At 36.1% G+C, this 22,102-nt stretch overlaps 1 protein-coding gene across 4 annotated transcripts; it reads left to right on the top strand.

Moving 5' to 3' along the window:
• Positions 1 to 7,930: 7,930 nt before the first annotated feature.
• On the top strand, positions 7,931 to 19,125 carry LOC114298478 (zinc finger protein CONSTANS-LIKE 15-like). 4 transcript variants are annotated; one of them, XM_082898462.1, is made up of 11 exons: positions 7,931 to 8,076; positions 8,141 to 8,322; positions 8,596 to 8,734; positions 9,149 to 9,268; positions 9,363 to 9,400; positions 10,413 to 10,495; positions 16,584 to 17,453; positions 17,752 to 17,766; positions 17,999 to 18,034; positions 18,441 to 18,700; positions 18,806 to 19,125. In XM_082898462.1, the coding sequence occupies exons 7-11, from the start codon at positions 17,436 to 17,438 to the stop codon at positions 18,906 to 18,908; spliced, it is 432 nt and encodes a 143-aa protein (XP_082754588.1). In that variant the 5' UTR covers positions 7,931 to 8,076; positions 8,141 to 8,322; positions 8,596 to 8,734; positions 9,149 to 9,268; positions 9,363 to 9,400; positions 10,413 to 10,495; positions 16,584 to 17,435; the 3' UTR covers positions 18,909 to 19,125. The 4 variants fall into 4 exon arrangements, with proteins under 4 accessions (XP_082754588.1, XP_082754587.1, XP_082754586.1 ...); XM_082898461.1 differs by lacking the exons at positions 7,931 to 8,076; positions 8,141 to 8,322; positions 8,596 to 8,734; ... (1 more) ...; positions 9,363 to 9,400; positions 10,413 to 10,495 and adding exons at positions 12,168 to 12,308; positions 16,245 to 16,305; positions 16,424 to 16,493 and having other exon boundaries at positions 17,305 to 17,766; XM_082898460.1 differs by lacking the exons at positions 7,931 to 8,076; positions 8,141 to 8,322; positions 8,596 to 8,734; ... (1 more) ...; positions 9,363 to 9,400; positions 10,413 to 10,495 and having other exon boundaries at positions 16,500 to 17,766.
• The last annotated feature ends 2,977 nt before the right edge of the window (positions 19,126 to 22,102 follow it).

The following is a 22,102-nucleotide window of genomic DNA, read 5'->3' as shown; positions in this document are numbered from 1 at the left end:
ACGCTGTAGACATCACTATTTCATCATAGAAATGGGTAAGAGTTTGACTCCCCAATGATCCTTATAAGTCATACATAACTCGGTTGTCCCTTTGAACCTAGATCTTGGGATCTCTAGTCAACTAGGTTGGATTGCCGTTGTGATAACTCTTATTTAATAGGCTTAAGTCCCATTCCCCTTGATGAATTTTCAACTAACTCTCTTAGTAACCCCTTGGTTAGTGGATCCGGTATGCTACTTCACATATTCAACGGAAATAATTCTATTAGAGAGTAGTTGTCTTACGGTGTTATGTCGACGACAAATGTGTCGTGACTTATCGTTATACACATGACTCTATGCTTTACTTATTGCTAATTGACTATCGCAATGTATGCATATAGCAGGCACCGATTTTGGCCATAGTGGAATATCTTCAAGGAAGCCGCAAAGCCATTCTGCCTCTTCCCCTGCTTTATCTAAAGCTATGAATTCTGATTCCATAGTAGACCTAGCAATGCAAGTTTGTTTGGAAGATTTCCAAGATACAGCCGCAAAACCAAGAGTAAAAACATACCCACTGGTGGATTTCGAGTCTCTAGTATCCGATATCCAGTTTGCATCACAGTATCCTTCAAGTACTACTGGATATCTAGTATAATTTAACCCAACATTATGAGTAAATTGAAGATATCTTAGAACTCTTATAATAGCTTTCCAGTGTTCTACTCTTGGATTACTCGTATATCTACTTAATTTACTTACTGCATAAGTTATATCTGGGCGAGTGCAATTCATCAAATACATTAAGCTTCCAATAATTTGGGCATATTCTAATTGAGAAATACTTTCCTATACATTTTTGAAAAGATCCACAGGTGTTCTAATAAGATGATCATCATCTTTGCTAAATTTATTAAGTACTTTCTCAATGTAATGAGATTGTGACAAAGCATATCCTTTTCATGTTTTGATAATTTTCATACCAAGAATTCCATCAGCAATGCCCATGTCCTTCATGTCAAAATGTTTATTCAACACTTTATTGATAGTTTTAATCATGTCATTATTACTACCTATGATGAACATATCATCTACATAAAGGCATACTATAATATAACCCTCGCTTGTGTTTTTAATATAAACACATTTGTCACATTCATTAATTTTGAATTCATTTGACATCATCGCTTTGTCAAATTTCTCATGCCATTGCTTTGCCGTTTGTTTTAAACCCTATAATGATTTAACCAATTTACACACTTTCTTTTCATTTCCTAGAACATAAAATACTTTTGGTTGTTCCATGTATATTTCTTCATCTAACTCACCATTTAAGAAAGCGGTTTTCACATCCATTTGATGAATTTCCAGATTGTATAAAGATGCAATGGCAATTAGCATTCTAATGGATATTATTCTAGTAACTGGTAAGTATGTGTCAAAGTAATCAAGACCTTCTTTTTGTCTATATCCTTTGACCACAAGTCTTGCCTTGTATTTGTCAATTGATCCATCCACTATCATTTTTATTTTGAAAATCCACTTGTACCCAAGAGGTTTGCAACCTGGTGGCAGATCCACCAATTCCCAAGTGTGATTTTGCAGGATGGATTCAACTTCACTATTCACAGCTTCTTTCCATAAAGGAGCCTCAAGACTGGACATAGCTTCTTTAAAAGTTATGGGCTCATTTTCTAACAAAAAACTTAGAAAATCTGGACTAAAAGATTTTAATGTTCTAGCACGTTTACTACGCCTAGGATCCTTTTCTTCATTTTAATCTATTTCTTGCTTTTGTTCTTGATCATGACTAGTAATAGCATCATAAGATCTTTTGTTAGTACTAGTCTCTTATCCAAATTTATTTAGAAACAATGCTCAAAGAAAGACGCATTCCGAGATTCAATAATAGTATTTACATGCATTTCGGAATGTTCTGACTTATGAATCAAAAATCGATATGCACTACTATTCATGGCATAACCAATGAAAATGCAATCACCAATTTTAGGACCTATCTTAGTCTTTTTAGGATTAGGAATAGCCACTTTAGCCAAACACCCCCATACTTTTAAGTATTTGTAAGATGGTACTCTTCCATGCCATATTTCATAAGGTGTTTGATTTACTTTCTTTTGGGGTACTTTATTAAGTATATAATTAACAGAAAGTATTGCTTCCCTCCACAAGTTCTGAGGCAATCCAAAACTTATTAACATGGCATTCATCATTTCTTTTAGAGCCCTATTTTTCCTTTCAGCAATTCCATTTTACTGAGGTGAGTAAGGAGTGGTGGTTTGATGAATTATTCGATATTCTTTACAAAATTCACCAAAAGATGATTCATATTCACCACCTCTATCACTTTCTTAATTTTCTTACAAAGTCGATTTTCAACGTCATTCTTATATTGAACGAAAGTTTCCAAAGCTTCATCCTTGGTTCAAATTAAATAAACAGTTATATCTAGTATAGTCATCTATAAAAGTGATAAAACATTTTTTCTTACCTTTAGTTTAAATTGATTTAAAATCACAAATGTCACTATGAATTAATTCAAGTGGTTTTGTATTTCTTTCAATTGAATGAAATGGACTTTTGGATAATTTTGCCGCAACACAAATTTCACATTTATGGTTTAAATCAATGTCAAATTTAGGTAAACATTCCATATTAATTAATCTACGCAAAGATCCATAATTAACATGTCTAAGTCTATCATGCCATAAATTTGAAGACTCAAGCAAGTAAGAAGAAGTTGTATTTTTTATTAATAACAAAGGGTACGACAGTCATTACGTTCATTTTGAAAAGGCCATCAGACATGTAACCTTTTCTTACATACATCCTGTTTTTGGTAAGTACAAACTTGTCACTTTCAAAAACTAGCCTAAACCGATTTTTACTCAACAATTCTGAATGTCCAATACATGCAACATATTGTTGAGAGTGAGTTCCTTTCCAGATGTCATCTTCAGAATAATCTTTCATTGTCCTTCAACTTTGGAAGTTGAGGAGTTGCCCATAAAAAGTTGTTCACCGTTGTTCACTATAGAATAAGATGTGAGCATCTTTTTGTCGGCACAGATGTGGCGAGTAGCACCAGTGTCCACCTACCATTTTTTAGGATTTCCGACAAGGTTTGCCTCAGAAACAACTGCATAAAGATTTATGTCATCGACGCCATTGGAAATTTTGTCCACTTTGGTTATATTGGCTTGAGCAGGCTTCTTGCTTAATCTTCCTTTGCCTTTGCTTTTGCTATGACAATCTTTGGCCGAATGTCTCTTTTTGTCACAGATGTAACACTTTCCATTAAACTTGTACTTTTTAGTTTCCCCTCCTTAAGAACCTTGCGAGGAACTTTCTCCAAAAAACTTCTATTTCTTGGCTTTCGGAGCATGTTCCACCACATTTGCCTTAGATTCCATTGGATGCTTACCAGCCCGCTTTTCTGAATTGCGGTTGTCCTCCTCAATCCTCAAACGCACAATCAATTCTTCTAAAGACATTTCTTTACGCTTCTGTTTGAAGTAGTTCTTGAATTCCTTCCAGCCTTGTGGTAATTTCTCAATTAAGGCTGCAACTTAGAAGGATTCACTGAGAGACATGCCTTCCATGTGAATGTCATGCAGAATGAGTTGGAGATCTTGAACTTGGCTGATCACAGTCTTAGAATCAACCATCACAAAGTCCAGAAATTTGCCAACCACAAATTTCTTTGAGCCAGAATCTTCTGTTTTGTACTTTTTCTCCAAAGACTTCCAAAGTTCCTTTACTGTCTTGATAGGACTGTAGACGTTGTATAATGTGTTGTCAAGTCCGTTCACGATGTAGTTTTGACAAAGGAAATCAGTATGTTTCCAGGCATCGACCGTAGTAACTACTTGCCGGTCAGTTTCATCCTTGTTCAGAGTAGGAGCATTCTCACGGAGAAAACGAGGCAGGTTCAGAGTTGTAAGATAGAACAGCATTTTTGGTTGCTATCTTTTAAAATCAATTCCTGAGAACTTCTCTGACTTCTCACCGTGATTGACTGGCACAGTCACAACAGGAGAAGGGGTAGGTGTAATTGTAGCCACCATTCTAGTACTTGTTTGAGCATTAGTTTCAGTAGCCATGAACTCTAAATTATAAAACAAAATTATAATTAGAATTATATACTACACAAAAAATTTAAATCAAAACAACATAATTAAATTCTGTAAAAATAAAAGAAACAAGAATTATAACTTCTATTTCCAATTAATTTGAAAATAAAATAAAATTTTATTTAAACAAATTAGTTCCATATAGAAAAATATTTCTGTAGGACTTCAAAAATTAAAATATTGAAAACAGAATTTTAATTAATGAACACTCAGAAATTATTTCTGATAACCAAAATTAATTTCTGACCAACTTCACAAATAAATATTCTGAATTGTTAATGACATCAGTATATTACTACTAGTTGTTAAAGAAAATAGACAGTATATTACTACCTCTGTCAAATAGTATATTACTATTTGTTTTTCCAACCGGAATATTATTTTGTAAAACCACAAAAAATAATTTTTGTACGAAGAAGAAATAGAAAAGGAAACAAATGAAAAATTCTGTATAAACAGAATTATTCGAATCTGCCTTAAGATTGTTGGAACAATCTTCTATGTAAAATAAATAAATTAGAAAAAATCAAACAAATAAAAATAAATTACTTACCAAATTTATTTTACCGAACCGAATAAACAATTAAAAGATCAAGTCGAGTGTGTGACACTCTATCCTTAAGACAAATTCGCCCCGCTACGGTGCTTACGGATAAATGGCGTCCATCTCCCAGGATACAATGATCTTCACAAATTGTAGTAGCACTCCAAACAATTTATACGGCGAACAAAACCTATGTTCTAAACTTTCTGAATTTTTTCCTAAAAATTAAATATGAAGAACAATGCAACCAAAGAGCAAAACCGGAAGGAACCAAGAGAATTTTAGAGTTTTTTGGATGTTTTTCTGGCTTTTAGTTTGCTGGAAATGAATCTAAGTTTATAAGCTTCATGACAGACCCGAACAGGTCTGAAATTTGAATGAACAGATGCAAATTCAAATTAGACAGGTACAAACAGATAACTGCTGGCCAGTTTCTATCTGTTGGAAAACTGTTGGCAGTTTTGAATCTGTCTAGCAGTTTTGAATCTGTCCGGCAGTTAAGAAAACTTGTTTAACAATTGGGAATTAGTGGAATTTGGATATGAAAAGAGGCACAAATTTTGGACAAAAATTTGAATTCAAATTCAAATTACATTGGCGCAAAATTTAAATTAATTTTTTCCTGCAAGAAATTTGGAAAAATTTCAAATAAATTTTGTCCAAAAAAATAATATAAGAACTAACCTGACCCATACCAGACACGACTAGCTGGCGACGCGAGCGTGTGTGGTGGTTTTAGCCAAGGTTTCATTTGTCCATAATTCCTTCCTTCTACAAACTTGGGGTGCCCATTGGAGCCCTACCCAAGTGTTGCTATCTAGAACTTATATACACACATAAGTTCTCTTAAGTTTCCAATGTGGGACAAGCCTTACAAGGAAACTCACATTTAATTCTTTAAATGTCCATTTCACGAACCCGAAAATGACGTCAAGTTTCCATTCACTCATAAATGGTTTTAACGAACCGTCTTTACCATGTGACTAACTATGAGGTAAGAAACATACCACCTCTTCGAACCCACCCAAAAGACATGTGGGACTCACTCAATTTTGGGTTCAAAATTGGCCCAAAATAAGTCTATAAAATCAAAATTTCCAACATATACAATGTACACCAATAAGGAGAAAGTTGGTGCAGAAAACAATATCATAGCCAAATTAATCTATCCTTAATAGGTTGGCACTAAAAAAATAAGTCCAATCATATTTTAACACTTAATCAAATGATGGTGAGACACCAGCCTGAGCCAAAAGAGAACAAAAAGCAAAAAGGAAATGATCAGGAAACGCAGGGAAAAAAGCCTAACTATAAACCCAAGAAACACCAACAAGCTTCTTGGTAATGGACTATCAAAAATTTCTCTATGACTTGTCGCAAAATATGTGGGAGACAAGATTGGAACTTCTTGAAAAGACAAAATCGAAAGAAACAAAAATGCCATCACAAAAATAAAGATGTTTTATTCCAAGCTCACAATATGATTAAAGTATAAAGATCTCTACATTGTTCTAGTAGTGATTCTAAAAAAATTTATAGATGGGATCACTCAAAAAATTGAAACTCTACAAAGTTTTAAAAATAAATTTAAATTTATTAACATTTGAACTTCTACAGATTCAAGTAAAATAAATTTCTAATAAAATATTATCATCTTAACAAGAAAATATACGTAAATTTTTACTATCGTATTTGATGATGTGTTATTTTTTCTAATTATTTCATGATATTCTTGTCATCAATAGTGTCAAATATATATATATGTATATAATGTCCTGCCCTAAACCATTGATATACAAGTCCTTTTATATATAAAGGTCCTATCATCCGTGCCTGCCCTAAACCATTTAATGGTTGATCTCTTATTTGGTTTGCGTGTTGAAAAGAGAAACGTAATAGAAAAAAACTAGGTTCTTAATGAGTTTTGATTTCCAATTGTTGAGGTCCCTTAGTTTTTTGGATAAATTGTCAATAGATCCTAATAGTTAAACTTAACTTTCATAAAGTCCTATTGAAAATAAGTCATAATAAAAAGAGTTTTTCAAACTTTCACTGAAAGTTAAAAATTAGTGAAATTTTTTTGTGACGATATTTTGAAACTATTACTAAAATTTATAATTAGTGACATTTTTTGTGAGAAAATTTTCAACCTGTTATTGAAAATTAACAATTAGTGATTTTTTTAATAGTGTTTGATGAAAATGCCATTAATTATCATAAAAGTTATCGAATAATAAATCCACCTATTAACTCTTACACATAACTCTCTATTCATAAATAAATAAGGCTCTTGACGGCACCCATCACCCCGTGAGTTTAAAGTTTAAAACACTTTAGATTGTGTTTGAAAAAGATTTGAAGGGAAATTTTGTAGAGAGACTGAATACTTTACGCCACTTCAAATACAAATCCTGGAGTACAATTGATATGCAAATGCATGCATATTGGTGTCAAGCTAGCAGACGCAACAATCAATTAGGAAGTGTGACTAGCTATGGAATTTGGGACACTTCGCACTTGGTACGTAAGCCAATATATTAATGCATGCAATTTCATTTAACAATTTCTATTTTATTTTATTATAAGTTTTATTGATATTTTAACATAGTTGTTTCTTCCTTGTTTGCCATTCCATATTTGTTAGGTGACATATTTCTGGGTGTCTAGATTCATTATTGTTAAGAGAGACATAGAATTGTGTTATTGAAATTTTAATATGAGTTGTTAAGTGAAATGAGTATTGAATGCAATGGTTTTAAGTTTCATGTTGTGATCATCATCATCAAAAGAGGCAGAAGAAACCTTGCAAATGGGCAAGAAATTGCAGATTAATTTTGGGGGCAGAGAAGACATTTCTAAAAGATTGTGTCGAGATGGAGCTGAGTAATAGAGCCAAACCCTTCTTAAACCTGACCCATATTATAATTGGGCCTAAAAAATTTACCCAATGAAACCCTATGGGCTTAAAATCATAAGCCCCATAAATCATAGGGGTTTGGCTTAGGCCGGTCGGACTCATGTCACTACAGGAAATATGGATTGTGGTGGCGTATTTTTAATGGCATTTTTTAAAACACCACTGTTTATAATATGTAACGACGTTTTATAAACGTTGTATTTTTTGTTAAATAAAATGGCACCGTTTCGTGAATAGAAGACGTTTTTAAACGCCTTCAAATGCGTTATCTCTCAGGCACTCCCTCTCTCACTCTTTTCACCCTCTTGATTCTTGAATCTCCAAATCTCTCTCTCTCTCTCTCTCTCTCTCTCTCTCTCTCTCTGCTGTCTAAACCCCATTAATATCTCAAAGCCATTTCGAACTCCACTGTCTCAAAATCAAAGTTCATTAGAGCTCCACTGTCTCAAAATCGAAGTTCATCTCAAAATCGTTTCAGATCGGTGAGCTGCTCTGTGTGTGTGTGTGTGTGTGTTGTCTAAACCCTAATTAGATTCATAGATTCAGATCTGTCTCAGGGAAATAGATTGGTGATTCAGATCGTTTCGAAGTTCGAAGTTCTCTCTCGAAATCGAAGTTCAGATTATTTCAGATCGATGATTCAGATCATTTCAGATCGGTGATTCAACCATTTCGAAGTTCTCTCTCTCTCAAAATCGAAATCGAGTTCATCTTAGCGATTCAGATCGGTGAGCTCCACTCTCTCTCTCTCTCTCATCTTTCTTTTCCATCACTTCTTCTTGTTGTCTTCTTAGATGAAGCTGAGGCTGAGGTTGAGGCTGATGAGCAGCAAATATTGATTTCTCTGTATTCACCTCTCATCTTGGCATTGTTTTTGTAGATTAGTTCAGTTTTAGGTAATTTGTTAGATATTCTTGTTGAGGGGGTACAGGTACAGTTTTCGATAATTTTCTCTAGTTCTTCCACACTTTTGTTTATGCTCTGAAGTCTTTCATGTGTAGGGCTGTGAGAGAGAAGTTGCAGAGTCTGCAAATGGTGTCTCAGATGAACTAAAGAGTGAGAGCATTATACGGTTATCATGGGCTCTTGTTCATTCCAAACAACCAAAAGATGTGCAGTGTGGGATAGCTATGCTTGAAGGTCTGAACCAATAAATTCAGTACTAAATAATTTTTCTTTACAGCAAGGAGTTTATAGTTCTCATACAATTGTGATTTCAATCTTGTTTAATTTTTCCACTCATTCCGTTTAACATCCTCTTGTTGTTTACCACTTTTGTATCTGAAGTAATCACCATCATTCCACTTTTGTATTTGAAGCAATCACCATCATTCCCTTTGGAGTCATGATTAGCTTTGTTTATGCTATTGCTGCTTTTCTATTATTTTTCACTGCACCTTTGTGTTTTAAGTTTTTGTTGATGTTGGAAGCTGCACAGAACATATACAGTTGACCTACCGTATTTGTATTGTTTTGAAATTCTGAGCGTTTATTTGTGATTTTGTATATGAAATTTTAGCCCTTGTCAGAAACTAAACAATTCTTCTTTGGCAGCCTCATTAGCCAATAGTGGCAGCCCATTGCAAAATGAGGGAAAAGCTTTATCTTCTTGCTTTTGGGTATTACAGAAGTAGTGAATATCGAAGGAGCAGGCAGCTTGCAGAACAATGTTGGGTAAAATCTTTAATTTGAAATTTTCAAGGTTGAATTTTTTGGTTATGCTTTTCTCTTTCCATTATTGTACCCTTCTGGTTGTGTTCTATTTCAGTTCAAAATATGAGTAAAGAAGAGTTCTTGAAGATCCAGGTACTCTTTTATAAATGATATACATACTTATATACATATATGTATATATATAGGCATTCCCACACTATTATGTTGCTTTCTTGAAATGCTTTGCTTGTTTTGAACTAAACATTTGAAATACTCTTTACCTGTCATGTTTCTTTTTCTTTTTTCTTTTTTTCTTTACAATACATTTGCAATTGGTTTTGTTGGGAGTTGGGACAAACCAGCAAAATCATCATCTTGTTAGTTTGTTACACCCAAAATACACTCAAGAAATGCAAGAAATCAGTACAGTTGCTTCCTTGTAGTGGATAATGTTAAAATACCTGCGCTGTTGCTGGGTAATTTTATTCTCTATTTGTCTTTACCTTTATCTTTTTTTCCTTTTTTTTGGGAGGTAAATATTGTATTCTAATCCTTGTTAGTTGAATGTCAGAGATACATTTCTTTGTAATTTGTTGCATTTGACTCAAGTGGCTCTCGCTCACTAGAGTATCTGTGTGTATGATTCTTGTATATCATTGGGAGATACTTTGTGTAATATGAGAGGATATGTTGGTGTCTAGAAAGTTCAATTTTCAATTATTTATATAAGACTGCAGAGAGAGTTGCATTCAAGAGTACTATCATGGGAGGAAGTTATGAATATAAAATCGAAAGGGCTTTGGAAATGGCTGCCTTTTTTGTTTTTTTTTTTTTTTCGTTGTTGAGAAGATTGGATATGGTTGTTGATTATGAGATTAATGACTCTTTTGTTTTCAAGTTGTAGATTAGAAAAAGAAAACATCATTTATTCATGAAATATAAGACTTGAGAGTCGAAACTAGCTGATTAGATGAAAAATTAGCACAATTTAAAAAAAAAAAAAAAAGATATCACGGCATAGCTGATCACTGGTGAGAATTATACATTCTGTTTTTAAGGTTCTAAATTATACATTTTGTTTTTTTTTTTTTTCTGGTTTTTTTTTTTTTTTCCGTTTTTTCTTTATATATATACATGAAATTGTGTGAATTTTTTGCAGTTCTAGAAGGGTTGAAGTATGCAACTTCACATGAATGGGTGAAGGTTGAAGGCCCTGTGGCTACTATTGGCATCACTGACCATGCTCAGGCTACTTCTTTTATCTTTCCTACTCCCATTTTTAATTTTTTATTATTGTTATTGTTAACAGGAATCCAAATACTACAAATATATAGAAATATAGAAATATTGAGGGATTTTGTTGGTCTTTAGGTCCATTCACTATGTGCAGTGTATGCAGTCTGCTGGGGAATCTTCTGGGGCTAAAATCTCATATTGTACCTTGAATTTTCTTTGATTCTTCTCCCCCACAATTTTGCAGATCATGGAGGTTCTTATTCAGATAGCAAGAAAGGAAGACTTTGATCTACCGATGAGTTTCGCTGCTAAGATTGCTACAAAGTCGAAGCAAAACCTTAGGAAAGAAATTATGGCTCTTGAAGCACGCAAAGCACACAAATTGGATATTGAACAATAGATTTGCTACCTTTGGCTTGTGTGAACAAATGGTTTGGGCTTGTTATGCAGGGTTTCTGGGATTTTTTTTTAAACCATAAATTTGGACATGAGAAATTCACTTGGGGGAAAAAAAAAAAGAATAAACAGAAGAAGAATTTCATTTATTACAATTTGACATTCTTGAAATGCTCTGTCCCCCTGTTTGTCACTCTCTATATATAGGTATACCTATTGAAAATTGGGTTTGTTGAACAAGATGGTGGAGGTTGCAACAACTAAACTGGTAAAGTGTTTCACCTTCATATCCTTAGTTGTTACTTGTTATGCCTAAACTTGCTGTACTGGTTTGGTTTTTAACCTTTTATGGTTGATAAGCTGCTAATACTGTTTGAAATCATCAGGAAGATGTGAAAACAAAACATCCACAGTTGCTTTACGAATCAAAGTTATATAGAATTCTACAGGGAGGAAGTAATAATTGTTTTTATTAATTAATTATTTTAGTGGGACAATTGATATGTTCTGAGTTTTCTTTGACTCTTCTCCCCCACAATTTTGCAGATCATGGAGGTTCTTATTCAGATAGCAAGAAAGGAAGACTTTGATCTACCGATGAGTTTCGCTGCTGAGATTGCTACAAAGTCGAAGCAAAACCTTAGGAAAGAAATTATGGCTCTTGAAGCACGCAAAGCACACAAGTTGGATATTGAACAATAGATTTGCTGCCTTTGGCTTGTGTGAACAAAAGGTTTGGGCTTGTTATGCAGGGTTTCTGGGATTTTTTTTTAAACCATAACTTTGGAGATGAGAAATTCACTTGGGGGAAAAAAAATGGAAAAACAGAAGAAGAATTTTATTTATTACAATTTGACATTCTTGAAATGCTCTGTCCCCCTGTCTGTCACTCTCTATATATAGGTATACCTATTGAAAATTGGGTTTGTTGAACAAGATGGTGGAGGTTGCAACAACTAAACTGGTAAAGTGTTTCACCTTCATATCCTTAGTTGTTACTTGTTATGCCTAAACTTGCTGTACTGGTTTGGTTTTTAACCTTTTATGGTTGATAAGCTGCTAATACTGTTTGAAATCATCAGGAAGATGTGAAAACAAAACATCCACAGTTACTTTACGAATCAAAGTTATACAGAATTCTACAGGGAGGAAGTAATAATTGTTTTTATTAATTAATTATTTTAGTGGGATAATTGATCTGTTATGAGTTTTCTTTGACTCTTCTCCCCCACAATTTTGCAAATCATGGAGGTTCTTATTCAGATAGCAAGGAAGGAAGACTTTGATCTACCGATGAGTTTCGCTGCTAAGATTGCTACAAAGTCGAAGCAAAACCTTACGAAAGAAATTATGGCTCTTGAAGCACGCAAAGCACGCAAGTTGGATATTGAACAATAGATTTGCTGCCTTTGGCTTGTGTGAACAAAAGGTTTGGGCTTGTTATGCAGGGTTTCTGGGATTTTTTTTTAAACAATAACTTTGGACATGAGAAATTCACTTGGGGGGGAAAAAATGAAAAAACAGAAGAAGAATTTCATTTATTACTGTTAATGTAAATTGTAAATTGTGTAAATTACCACACCACCAACTCCACCTACCATCTCCACTACCACCCACCACCTCCACTACCATCCACTACCACCACTTACCTACCTCACCTACTCCCAAATCGTCTCCTATATAATAGCTTGTAAGATACAAATCAAGATACACAACAATCTTGTAATACAAAATCAATCAATAATATAGATCAATTTATTTTTCATGGTATCAGAGCAAGGTTAAGACCTTAGTATTTCTCGCTTCACCGGCGGGCGGCAACCTCGCCTTGACCGCCCGCCGGACCTCAACCTATTCCGCTGTCATCTCTATCACACCCATAGAAGCCATAGCAGCAAGCAAATTCCTCTTCTCCATCATCATCTTCCACATCAGTCTTCAAAACCCATATCGACCCTGCAATCCAAATATAGCGGAAAAGCTCTGGATTACATATATAGAGAGATAAAGAGTAGAGAGAGAATCGATCGGGGGTAAAACCCAGAAGTTCAAGTTGTAGACATGCATCCTCTGACAAACTTGCAACATAACCACAAAGGTGACGACCCGGCAACACAACCACTCGCCGTCGACAAACTTGCCACTCGGTCCACTCGTCTCCACCTCTCCGCCGCCGCCGCTCATTATGGCTTGCTGAAGCCGCTCCTACAGCGCCGCAGCCGTGGCCTCCTGCGCCCTCGCCCACAGCTTGTCACCTCTATGGGTACAACTATGAAGCCAACCATCTTCAATGAGAAGGTAGCAAAGGCTCTAAGAAACTGGCACTGCAATGCAAAAAAAAAAAAAAAAAAAAAAAAAAAAAAACACATAAAACAGAACAACCGCCTCACAGACGGGTCGGTGCCTCCATCACCAAACAGACCTGTAATTCACCAGCACGGCATGTCCCCTGTTCATCTTCTCCGCCACTATCGCAGTAGTGAAATCGACAGCGTCCATACCACTTCCAGGAATTCCCACTTCGACAACGAATACTCAGAAAATGAGGGCTCGTTTTCCCCCAAGGCTCTTCGATTGCCCCTCTACATTCTCCCATTCCGTCGCCAACAACGTGGAGTTCTGCACATCCTCCGCCGGAAGAAGCTGCCGTCGCCACCGTCCCTCCGTCGCAATCCCCGCCTTCTTCCGCCTCCCCTTCCCGCTCCCGATCTGCATCGTCCTCTCGCCGATCTGCATCGTCCGTCTACGGATGGCTCTGTCGAAGGACCTCTTGAGCTCTCTCTCTCTCGGCTGGTTTTGTTTTTTAAGTGTTGAACATGTAAAAAAAAAAAAAAAAAACAAAAAAAAAAAAAAAACAAATACACATGCAGCACCTCCTCTCTCTCTCGGCTGAACCACATGGGGGGCACTCACTCTTCTCTCTCTAACATTCCACTCAAGAGACCCACACTACACTGCTCCACCATTCACACACACGGCATACATCCCTCTCTCTTCAGTTTTGGCAGAATAAATCAATAAACAAGAGACCCACACACTCACCCATGCCCCTCTGATTTTTTACTCTTTCAACCTTTTCCTTTTTTATTTTTTTATTCTTCAACTTACGTGGCATGTCTCTTCCTGATTTTTTCTTTCTTTTATCATCATCACATTACACTCATCATTTCTCCCACATTTCTTTTAATATTTCCCATCATTTCTTTTAAACTTTTCTTCTGCCCACCTGTTCCCCATTACTTTTATAATTTCATTTATTTTATCATATATCTATTTAAAAAAAAAAAAAAAAAACAAATCATAAACCAAAACACACCACACATCGTTTTATTCATGACAGGGAATTAACCCCCATTATTCATGACAGGGAATTAACCCCCATCACATTTCTACACAAAAAAAAAAAAAAACAAAACAAAACAAAAAAAAAAAAAAAAAAAAAAAAAACAAAACAAAACAAACAACACCCAAAGTTTTGTTTTCTTTTCTGCAGCGGCCATACATCGACCTCCCTTCTTCTCTACTCTGCCGCCGGTCTTTTCTTTTTGCCTCCGTCCTGGGCGGCCCTTGACGGTGCTGCCTCCGTGTTTCCCACTCCACTGGGCACGATCACTACTCCCTGCTCCTCCACTGCAGCATATGGCGGCCCTCCAAATCGAAACATCACGGTGGCCTTCCGCTTCAGCTCCTTGTTTTCTGCCCTTAGCACGCTTATCTCTGCTCGCGCATCCTTATACATGCGTTGGAGCAGCGCCAGCTGGGAGTTTAATTGTTGCACCTCATTTGTCCTACTCTGCAGCCGGTGCGACAAGTTTGTGACCGCCGTCATGGACTCCACACATGCCTTCAAAGTATACTGATTAGCCTCCACATCCGTTTGCACTGCCATTTTTTGTTCCACCGACTGCATCGGAAAGTTCAACGGAGCAAACCCAGTGGTGTTTGGTTGAGGTTCACGGGACACCGCACCAGTTCTCTCTCCTGTGGACTCGTTGAGATCGGGAAAGAGAGTGAGCAGCCCACGGGAAGACGAGGCCATTTTCTGGGCAACAGAGTGTTACAAAATATCTCTCGCCACAGAGTGTTACAGCCTATCTCTCTCAGCAAAACGACCTCTCTTTCTCAGCAAAACGAAGAATTTTTCAGAGGTTTCTCTCAGTTTTTCTGTCTCAGTTTCTGCCTCCTCCGCTTCGGTTTATAAAGACCATGACACAGCGGCAGCCACGCGCATCGCGCGCCTCTTGACGCCCGACAAACGGGCACGCCAGCCAAGGCACTCACGTGCCTCGCCATCATATCTGGCACGTCTTTTGATGCATCGGGCACGCCTTTTGATGGCACGCCTTTTGACAGATTGGGCACACCTTTTGAGGGCACGACTTTTGAGGGCTCGATATCTACATCCATGTATATTTTTTGGGCAGCCTATCTACACACTCATACAGTGTCTTCTACACCGGTCAGCTTTATCAATCCCTTTGTTTCAACCTCAAATAGGTTTCTATCTTTACACCTATTTGAGTTTGAGGGGGGGTTATACACAGTATCATGTATAAGTCGCTCATGGCGCACTCCCTAAGTCGCCCCCTTGGTGCACCACCACAATTTTCTCCAACGGTCTGACACGACCACACAGTGTCTGCTACAACGGTCCGACATGACCCCATAAACTGTCCCGACATTGATTCCGGTCAGCTGCTACATCGGTCCTACATGACCCCATAAACTGTCCCGACATTGATTCCGGTCAGCTTCTACATCGGTCCGACATGACCCCGTAAACTGTCTTCTACATCGGTCCGACATGACCCCGTAAACTGTCTTCTACAACGGTCCGACCTGACCCCGTAAACTGTCCTGCTACATCGGTCCGACATGACCCCGTAAACTGTCCTGCTACATCGGTCTGACACGACCACACAGTGTCTGCTACAACGGTCCGACATGACCCCATAAACTGTCTGCTACATCGGTCTGACACGACCATACCGTGTCTCCTATCCTGTTTTATTTTATTTATCAGTTTATTTTTCTCTCTTCAAACTCAAGTTGGTTAGTTCCTATCCTCCTGGAGTTTGAGGGGGGCTGTTAATGTAAATTGTAAATTGTGTAAATTACCACACCACCAACTCCACCTACCATCTCCACTACCACCCACCACCTCCACTACCATCCACTACCACCACTCACCTACCTCACCTACTCCCAAATCCTCTCCTATATAATAGCTTGTAAGATACAAATCAAGATACACAACAATCTTGTAATACAAAATCAATCAATAATATAGATCAATTTATTTTACAATTACAATTTGACATTCTTGAAATGCTCTGTCCCCCTGTCTGTCACTCTCTATATATAGGTATACCTATTGAAAATTGGGTTTGTTGAACAAGATGGTGGAGGTTGCAACAACTAAACTGGTAAAGTGTTTCACCTTCATATCCTTAGTTGTTACTTGTTATGCCTAAACTTGCTGTACTGGTTTGGTTTTTAACCTTTTATGGTTGATAAGCTGCTAATACTGTCTGAAATCATCAGGAAGATGTAAAAACAAAACATCCACAATTGCTTTACGAATCAAAGTTATACAGAATTCTACAGGGAGGAAGTAATAATTGTTTTTATTAATTAATTATTTTAGTGGGACAATTGATCTGTTATGAGTTTTCTTTGACTCTTCTCCCCCACAATTTTGCAGATCATGGAGGTTCTTATTCAGATAGCAAGGAAGGAAGACTTTGATCTACCGATGAGTTTCGCTGCTAAGATTGCTACAAAGTCGAAGCAAAACCTTAGGAAAGAAATTATGGCTCTTGAAGCACGCAAAGCACACAAGTTGGATATTGAACAATAGATTTGCTGCCTTTGGCTTGTGTGAACAAAAGGTTTGGGCTTGTTATGCAGGGTTTCTGGGATTTTTTTTTAAACCATAAATTTGGACATGAGAAATTCACTTGGGGGAAAAAAAAAGAATAAACAGAAGAAGAATTTCATTTATTACAATTTGACATTCTTGAAATGCTCTGTCCCCCTGTCTGTCACTCTCTATATATAGGTATACCTATTGAAAACTGGGTTTGTTGAACAAGATGGTGGAGGTTGCAACAACTAAACTGGTAAAGTGTTTCACCTTCATATCCTTAGTTGTTACTTGTTATGCCTAAACTTGCTGTACTGGTTTGGTTTTTAACCTTTTATGGTTGATAAGCTGCTAATACTGTTTGAAATCATCAGGAAGATGTGAAAACAAAACATCCTCAGTTGCTTTACGAATCAAAGTTATATAGAATTCTACAGGGAGGAAGTAATAATTGTTTTTATTAATTAATTATTTTAGTGAGACAATTGATCTGTTATGAGTTCTTTTGCTCATATATTTGATACTCTTTTCTGGTCATAACATTTCTGAAATAATACAGCTGGAATTCCAAATGTGAGATGGTTTGGAGTGGAGGGAGACTACAATGTTCTAGTGATGGATTTGCTTGGACCCAGTCTTGAAGATTTGTTCAATTTTTGCAGTAGGAAACTTTCTTGAAAGACTGTTCTTATGCTTGCAGATCAAATGGTAACTGCATTTGATTTAATGTATACTATTATTGCATTTAGATAATTCTAAGTTTGTCAACACTTGTAATCTGGTATTTATTTCGGATCAATAGAGTTGAGTTTGTCCATTCTAAATCCTTTTTACATGGGGATATCAAGCCAGACAATTTTCTTATTGGCTTGGCAAGGCGTGTAACCCAGGTTCCCCGTCAAAATTTCCTTCTTCGTGCTGGTTAAATTTCCATTTTCTTATGGGCTTGGCAAGGCGTGCAACCCAGTGCTGTGGGACTAACATGTGGTCATCATTTTTTTTCCAGGTGTTGAGGTCATTGAACTAAGTTCTTTTATGAGTCAACAATCCTGGTAAGCGCACAATTGATTCTCATAGTATGGTCTATCTTCATTTTATTTTATTTTTTGATTGACAACAAGGAGTATCAATAAAGATTAAAATAAAAGTACAAAAGGATAGGTTTGCCTTTAAATTAAATGTGTATTTATCTATTCAATCATTTTAAACAATGATGTGAGTTTATCATTTTAAACAAAGAGTATTATTTTTTGCACTCTCCTCCAACTCATCCCCGTCTTGTCCTGCAAGTACTCTCTCTCTCTCTCTCTCTATATATATATATATATATACATCAATTGAGATGTGGGTTTGCTTAAAATTGTAAAGTTAGGAGTTTCCTTGTTACTTGGATTTTTACATTGATTTTGTTTGTGGGTTTAGGTTTATGTCTATGTATGATTTGATTTTGATATGTATTAAATACTTGAGAGTACTATAATGGAATGAGAGGAATAGTATTTGTCAGGCAGACCCATTGACGGTTAATGGCATGTTGAAGTGTGCGACACTTATGGAAAGGTAGAGATCACCATTTGCTAGTATGATCAGTAAAGTAAGTGTTCTTCTGATTTGATTTGGATAGGAATTTTGCATTCTGTGTCCTAACGTATTTTATGGCCCAGTGAATATTCATTTGTTCTACTAATGATGTAGAATAACGCAAATAAGCCTACAGCAAACAGTGGGCCTGCAACACCAGAGAGCAACAATTTACCTATGGGACGACCCTCATCAGGTTCAGATTTCATTAATCCAAAAGGCTATAGTGCCTCAAAAGACATCCAGTCCATAGAAAGCTCAGTTCTGGTGAGAGGCAAGACCCCAACAGCAGCAATAACGAAGGCTAACATAGAGCAGCTTGCGCAAAACAGAGGCAATGCCATGCAGCGTTACAAAGAGAAGAAATACCGAAGGTACATAGAGCTATCATTCCTCTTTTACCATGTTTTATTTGATTTACAGTGTTACTATAGAAAATCAAAATTTGTAACTTCTTAATACTTATATATCATAAATAGATACGATAAGCACATCCGGTACGAGTCAAGAAAGGCGAGAGCAAATACCAGGAAGCAAGTTAAGGGTCGATTTGTGAAGGCTAGTGAAGCTCCAGATGGTTAAATTCCTTCATAATTATCTTTTTCTGAGCATAAGTTTTTCTCTGTTCCATCTTCATGTATATATTCCTTTGTTCTCCTACTTAAAATGTATAGTTTGTTGATTTGTTCCAGATTGACAATAATTTCATTAGCAACTGTGAGCATAAGTTTTTCTCTGCTCCATCTTCATGTATATATTCCTTTGTTCTCCCACTTAAAATGTATAATTCGTTGATTTATTTTGGATTGACAATAATTTCATTAGCAATTAGCAACTGTGTACAAGCTTTAATTAGTTAAATCTAACAGAATAAGCAAAATCTCAAAAAAAAAAAAAAGAAAAAAAAAAGAGGGGCTATAACGGCGTTTTCTCAAACGCCACTACAGTGCCAAACAGTAATATTTTTAAAATAGGGAAAAATCTTTTCGCGGCGTTTTTAAAACGTCGCTAAATATTAGATGATGTTATTTTTACAGTTATTTATCACATTTAGCGGCCTTTTTAAAAACTCCAAACGCCGCCTATGCTAATCTAACGACGTTTTTAAAGCGTCATATGCTATAGCGACGGCCGCATCTTCGACGTTTGATATTAAACGTCACAAAAGATTTAGTGGCGTTTATTTCACTTATAGCGGCGTTTTTTAAACGCCACTAAATCTAAAATTTCTAGCAGTACACCCCGAATGTGTACATTGTGCACGTATGTACACAGGCGCTCACAAATAATCAACAAAAACAATCACATATATTTATTTAAGATACATTTTAAGCACCATAGGGTAAAATTATTATTCTGTATTGCATACGTCAAAATTTATTTTTCTAAATAATTTTAGATAGATTATACTAACCTTTCTTGAAGTTTATGAAAATTACAAAAAATTCCCACCAGGTTTTTGAAGATAGCGTTGACTTTTTGGATGCTTTTATCATTTTGTCCCTTGTTTGTCTAGATATATTTGAAAATAGAGTTATGCTAGGAATCTCAAATAACTTATCAATTTTTTTTTTCAAACCTCTTACATGGGTTAGGACTTACACATATGTAGTGTGGGTCCCACACCCATATGAGAGGTTTGGTAAAAAATTTGATAACCCCGTTCCGTATTATACAAATTGGTCCTTATTTTGAATGTGATTATGTGTGTGATATGATTTTGTATGTCATTTATGTGAGAATATGTGGTTTTGAATTTTTATCTGTTTACCGTAGAAATATATGTTTGATTATCTGCTTTGGAATTTAAATTGAAGGCCTTATCGGCCACAAAAACCGAAATTGACTGCGCCATTGTGATTGGCGTAATTTTTAGAGCCTACGGTGAAATTTAATTGAAGATTGATTCGGATCAAATTAAATAGAATAAATTAATGAAATGGTGCCCAATCATTTTATATTAAAGAAATGTTTTGAGGGAGCTTTTTAAAAAATGGCCATTATATACTCTCATTTGCTTCTTTTGAGCTCAAATCTGAATTGCACATTTGTGAGAGTGAGGGGCCGACTCTAGAGAGGGAGAAAGAAGGAGAATTGTGTGTTTGGCTCAAGTTTGAGAAATTAGAAGGTTGGACTCAAGATTCAACTAGAATTTGTGAAGATTAAAGCCTCTATGTAACGCCCTCAAAAATAAAACCATTATATATATCATTGACATGCATTATTTAAAGAAAACACTTTAATAATTCATTATAATATCCATCAGAGTCTTACTAAACAAAAGCATTACATGTAACATCAAAGTAAATGCCCTACCGGCTTACATCTTTCCAAGCCAACACTTGGACACAAAGTATGAGTTCTAACTCAAATATAAATAAAGCCGTAGGCTTGTGTGTTTACATGTACTAACAATGAAAAACAAATAACTAAAAATAGTCTTCAAAATCCAAGTCCTTCCAAGCTAAGTCCTTGGAGGTAGCTTATCACCTGAACCTGAAAATGATGTTCCCATAAAGGGTGAGCCACAGCCCAGTAGAAAAATACTAAACCACATATGAGCAATGAATAAAGCAATAGCATTCAACAGATGGTTAACCAAGGTAATCAATTACTTCATTTTACAGTCTCATGACACTATTGTCTAAGACACGTTTTACTTTCCAATTTTATCAACATGGCTCAGAACCTGGCCAAACTTACAACAGTGAATTTCATATATCATATTCACATCCTTCCAATATCAACAAACAAATGAGACTCAAGCTCAAATCAAAACACTTCATACTTCCAGATTGATACACATTTTAGTGCTGTATCAATAAAACACTTCTATATAAATAAGCACACAAAAAAGTGATGCTAATGGAGTCCATCCCATATCTCCTCCCAAACAAAATCCGGTTTAGAGGTCCATTCCCTATCTTTCCCTAAACTGTGGAGTACATCCCCTATCTCCTCCCACACAAAACAATGTATGCAAATGCAATGCTCAATCAATACACATATTTTCTGTATCAATGCAATAGTCAAAATTAATGACTTAACCAATGTGATTAGTTTCAGTTATTCCTAATCCACATGCAATGTCTACAACAATCACGACTATCCTCCACCAATAGCCCAAAACAGTTATTTCTAAACTGAAAATAACTATGTCAACAATTCAATAGACAAATGATTCAAATTATCCAACTACGCCATTTAATCCATAAATTCCCCAATTCCATGAATTTAACCATCTTTTCCCAATTCCATGAATTTAACCATCTTTTCCCAATTCCATGAATTAATTATACAAATTAATTTAATAATACAACTAGGGTTTTTCCCAAAATTTTCCAAAGTATCCCCAACATATCAAAATACCAAAACTTAGAACAAAACCTATAAAATGGAGTAGGAAATCCCTACCTCGAAGAAAACAACCCAAATGGTGAAGACAGAGATGAGTGCCCAAATACCAATGTGCTCCAAACAACCAACAATTCAGATTAAAACGAAGCCCTCGACTCACACACTCTTTTTAATGAAGGATCTAGGGTAGAAACGCACCCTAAGAGGATCAATCCTAAGAGAGAAGGTGTGTATAGGGAGAGAAAACTCGTAACTAGGGTTTTGGAATATGAAAGTGTATGAAAAACAGATCTGAAACACGCTGCTGCCTATTTAAACCTGACAGGCTCGCTCGAGCGAAGACTTGGTCGCTCGAGCGACCAGACACAGAGAAGCTACGCTCGAGCCAAGGAAGCCTTGCTCGAGCCAACAACCCAAAA

Source organism: Camellia sinensis, chromosome 12, assembly GCF_055761805.1.
Source record: "Camellia sinensis isolate YWXY chromosome 12, ASM5576180v1, whole genome shotgun sequence".
NCBI classification, from domain to species: domain Eukaryota; kingdom Viridiplantae; phylum Streptophyta; class Magnoliopsida; order Ericales; family Theaceae; genus Camellia; species Camellia sinensis.
The sequence above is the reverse complement of the archived record's forward strand: the minus strand, read 5'-3'. Positions and strand labels throughout refer to the sequence as shown.

Excerpts from the sequence above, each read along its gene's own strand:
- LOC114298478 (XM_082898461.1), top strand. The coding sequence starts at position 17,686 with ATGGGCTTGGCAAGGCGTGCAACCCAGTGCTGTGGGACTAACATGTGG. Across the intron at positions 17,767-17,998 it reads TCCAGGTGTTGAGGTCATTG|CACTCTCCTCCAACTCATCC; the intron begins AACTAAGTTCTT and ends TATTATTTTTTG. Across the intron at positions 18,701-18,805 it reads AAAGAGAAGAAATACCGAAG|ATACGATAAGCACATCCGGT; the intron begins GTACATAGAGCT and ends TATCATAAATAG.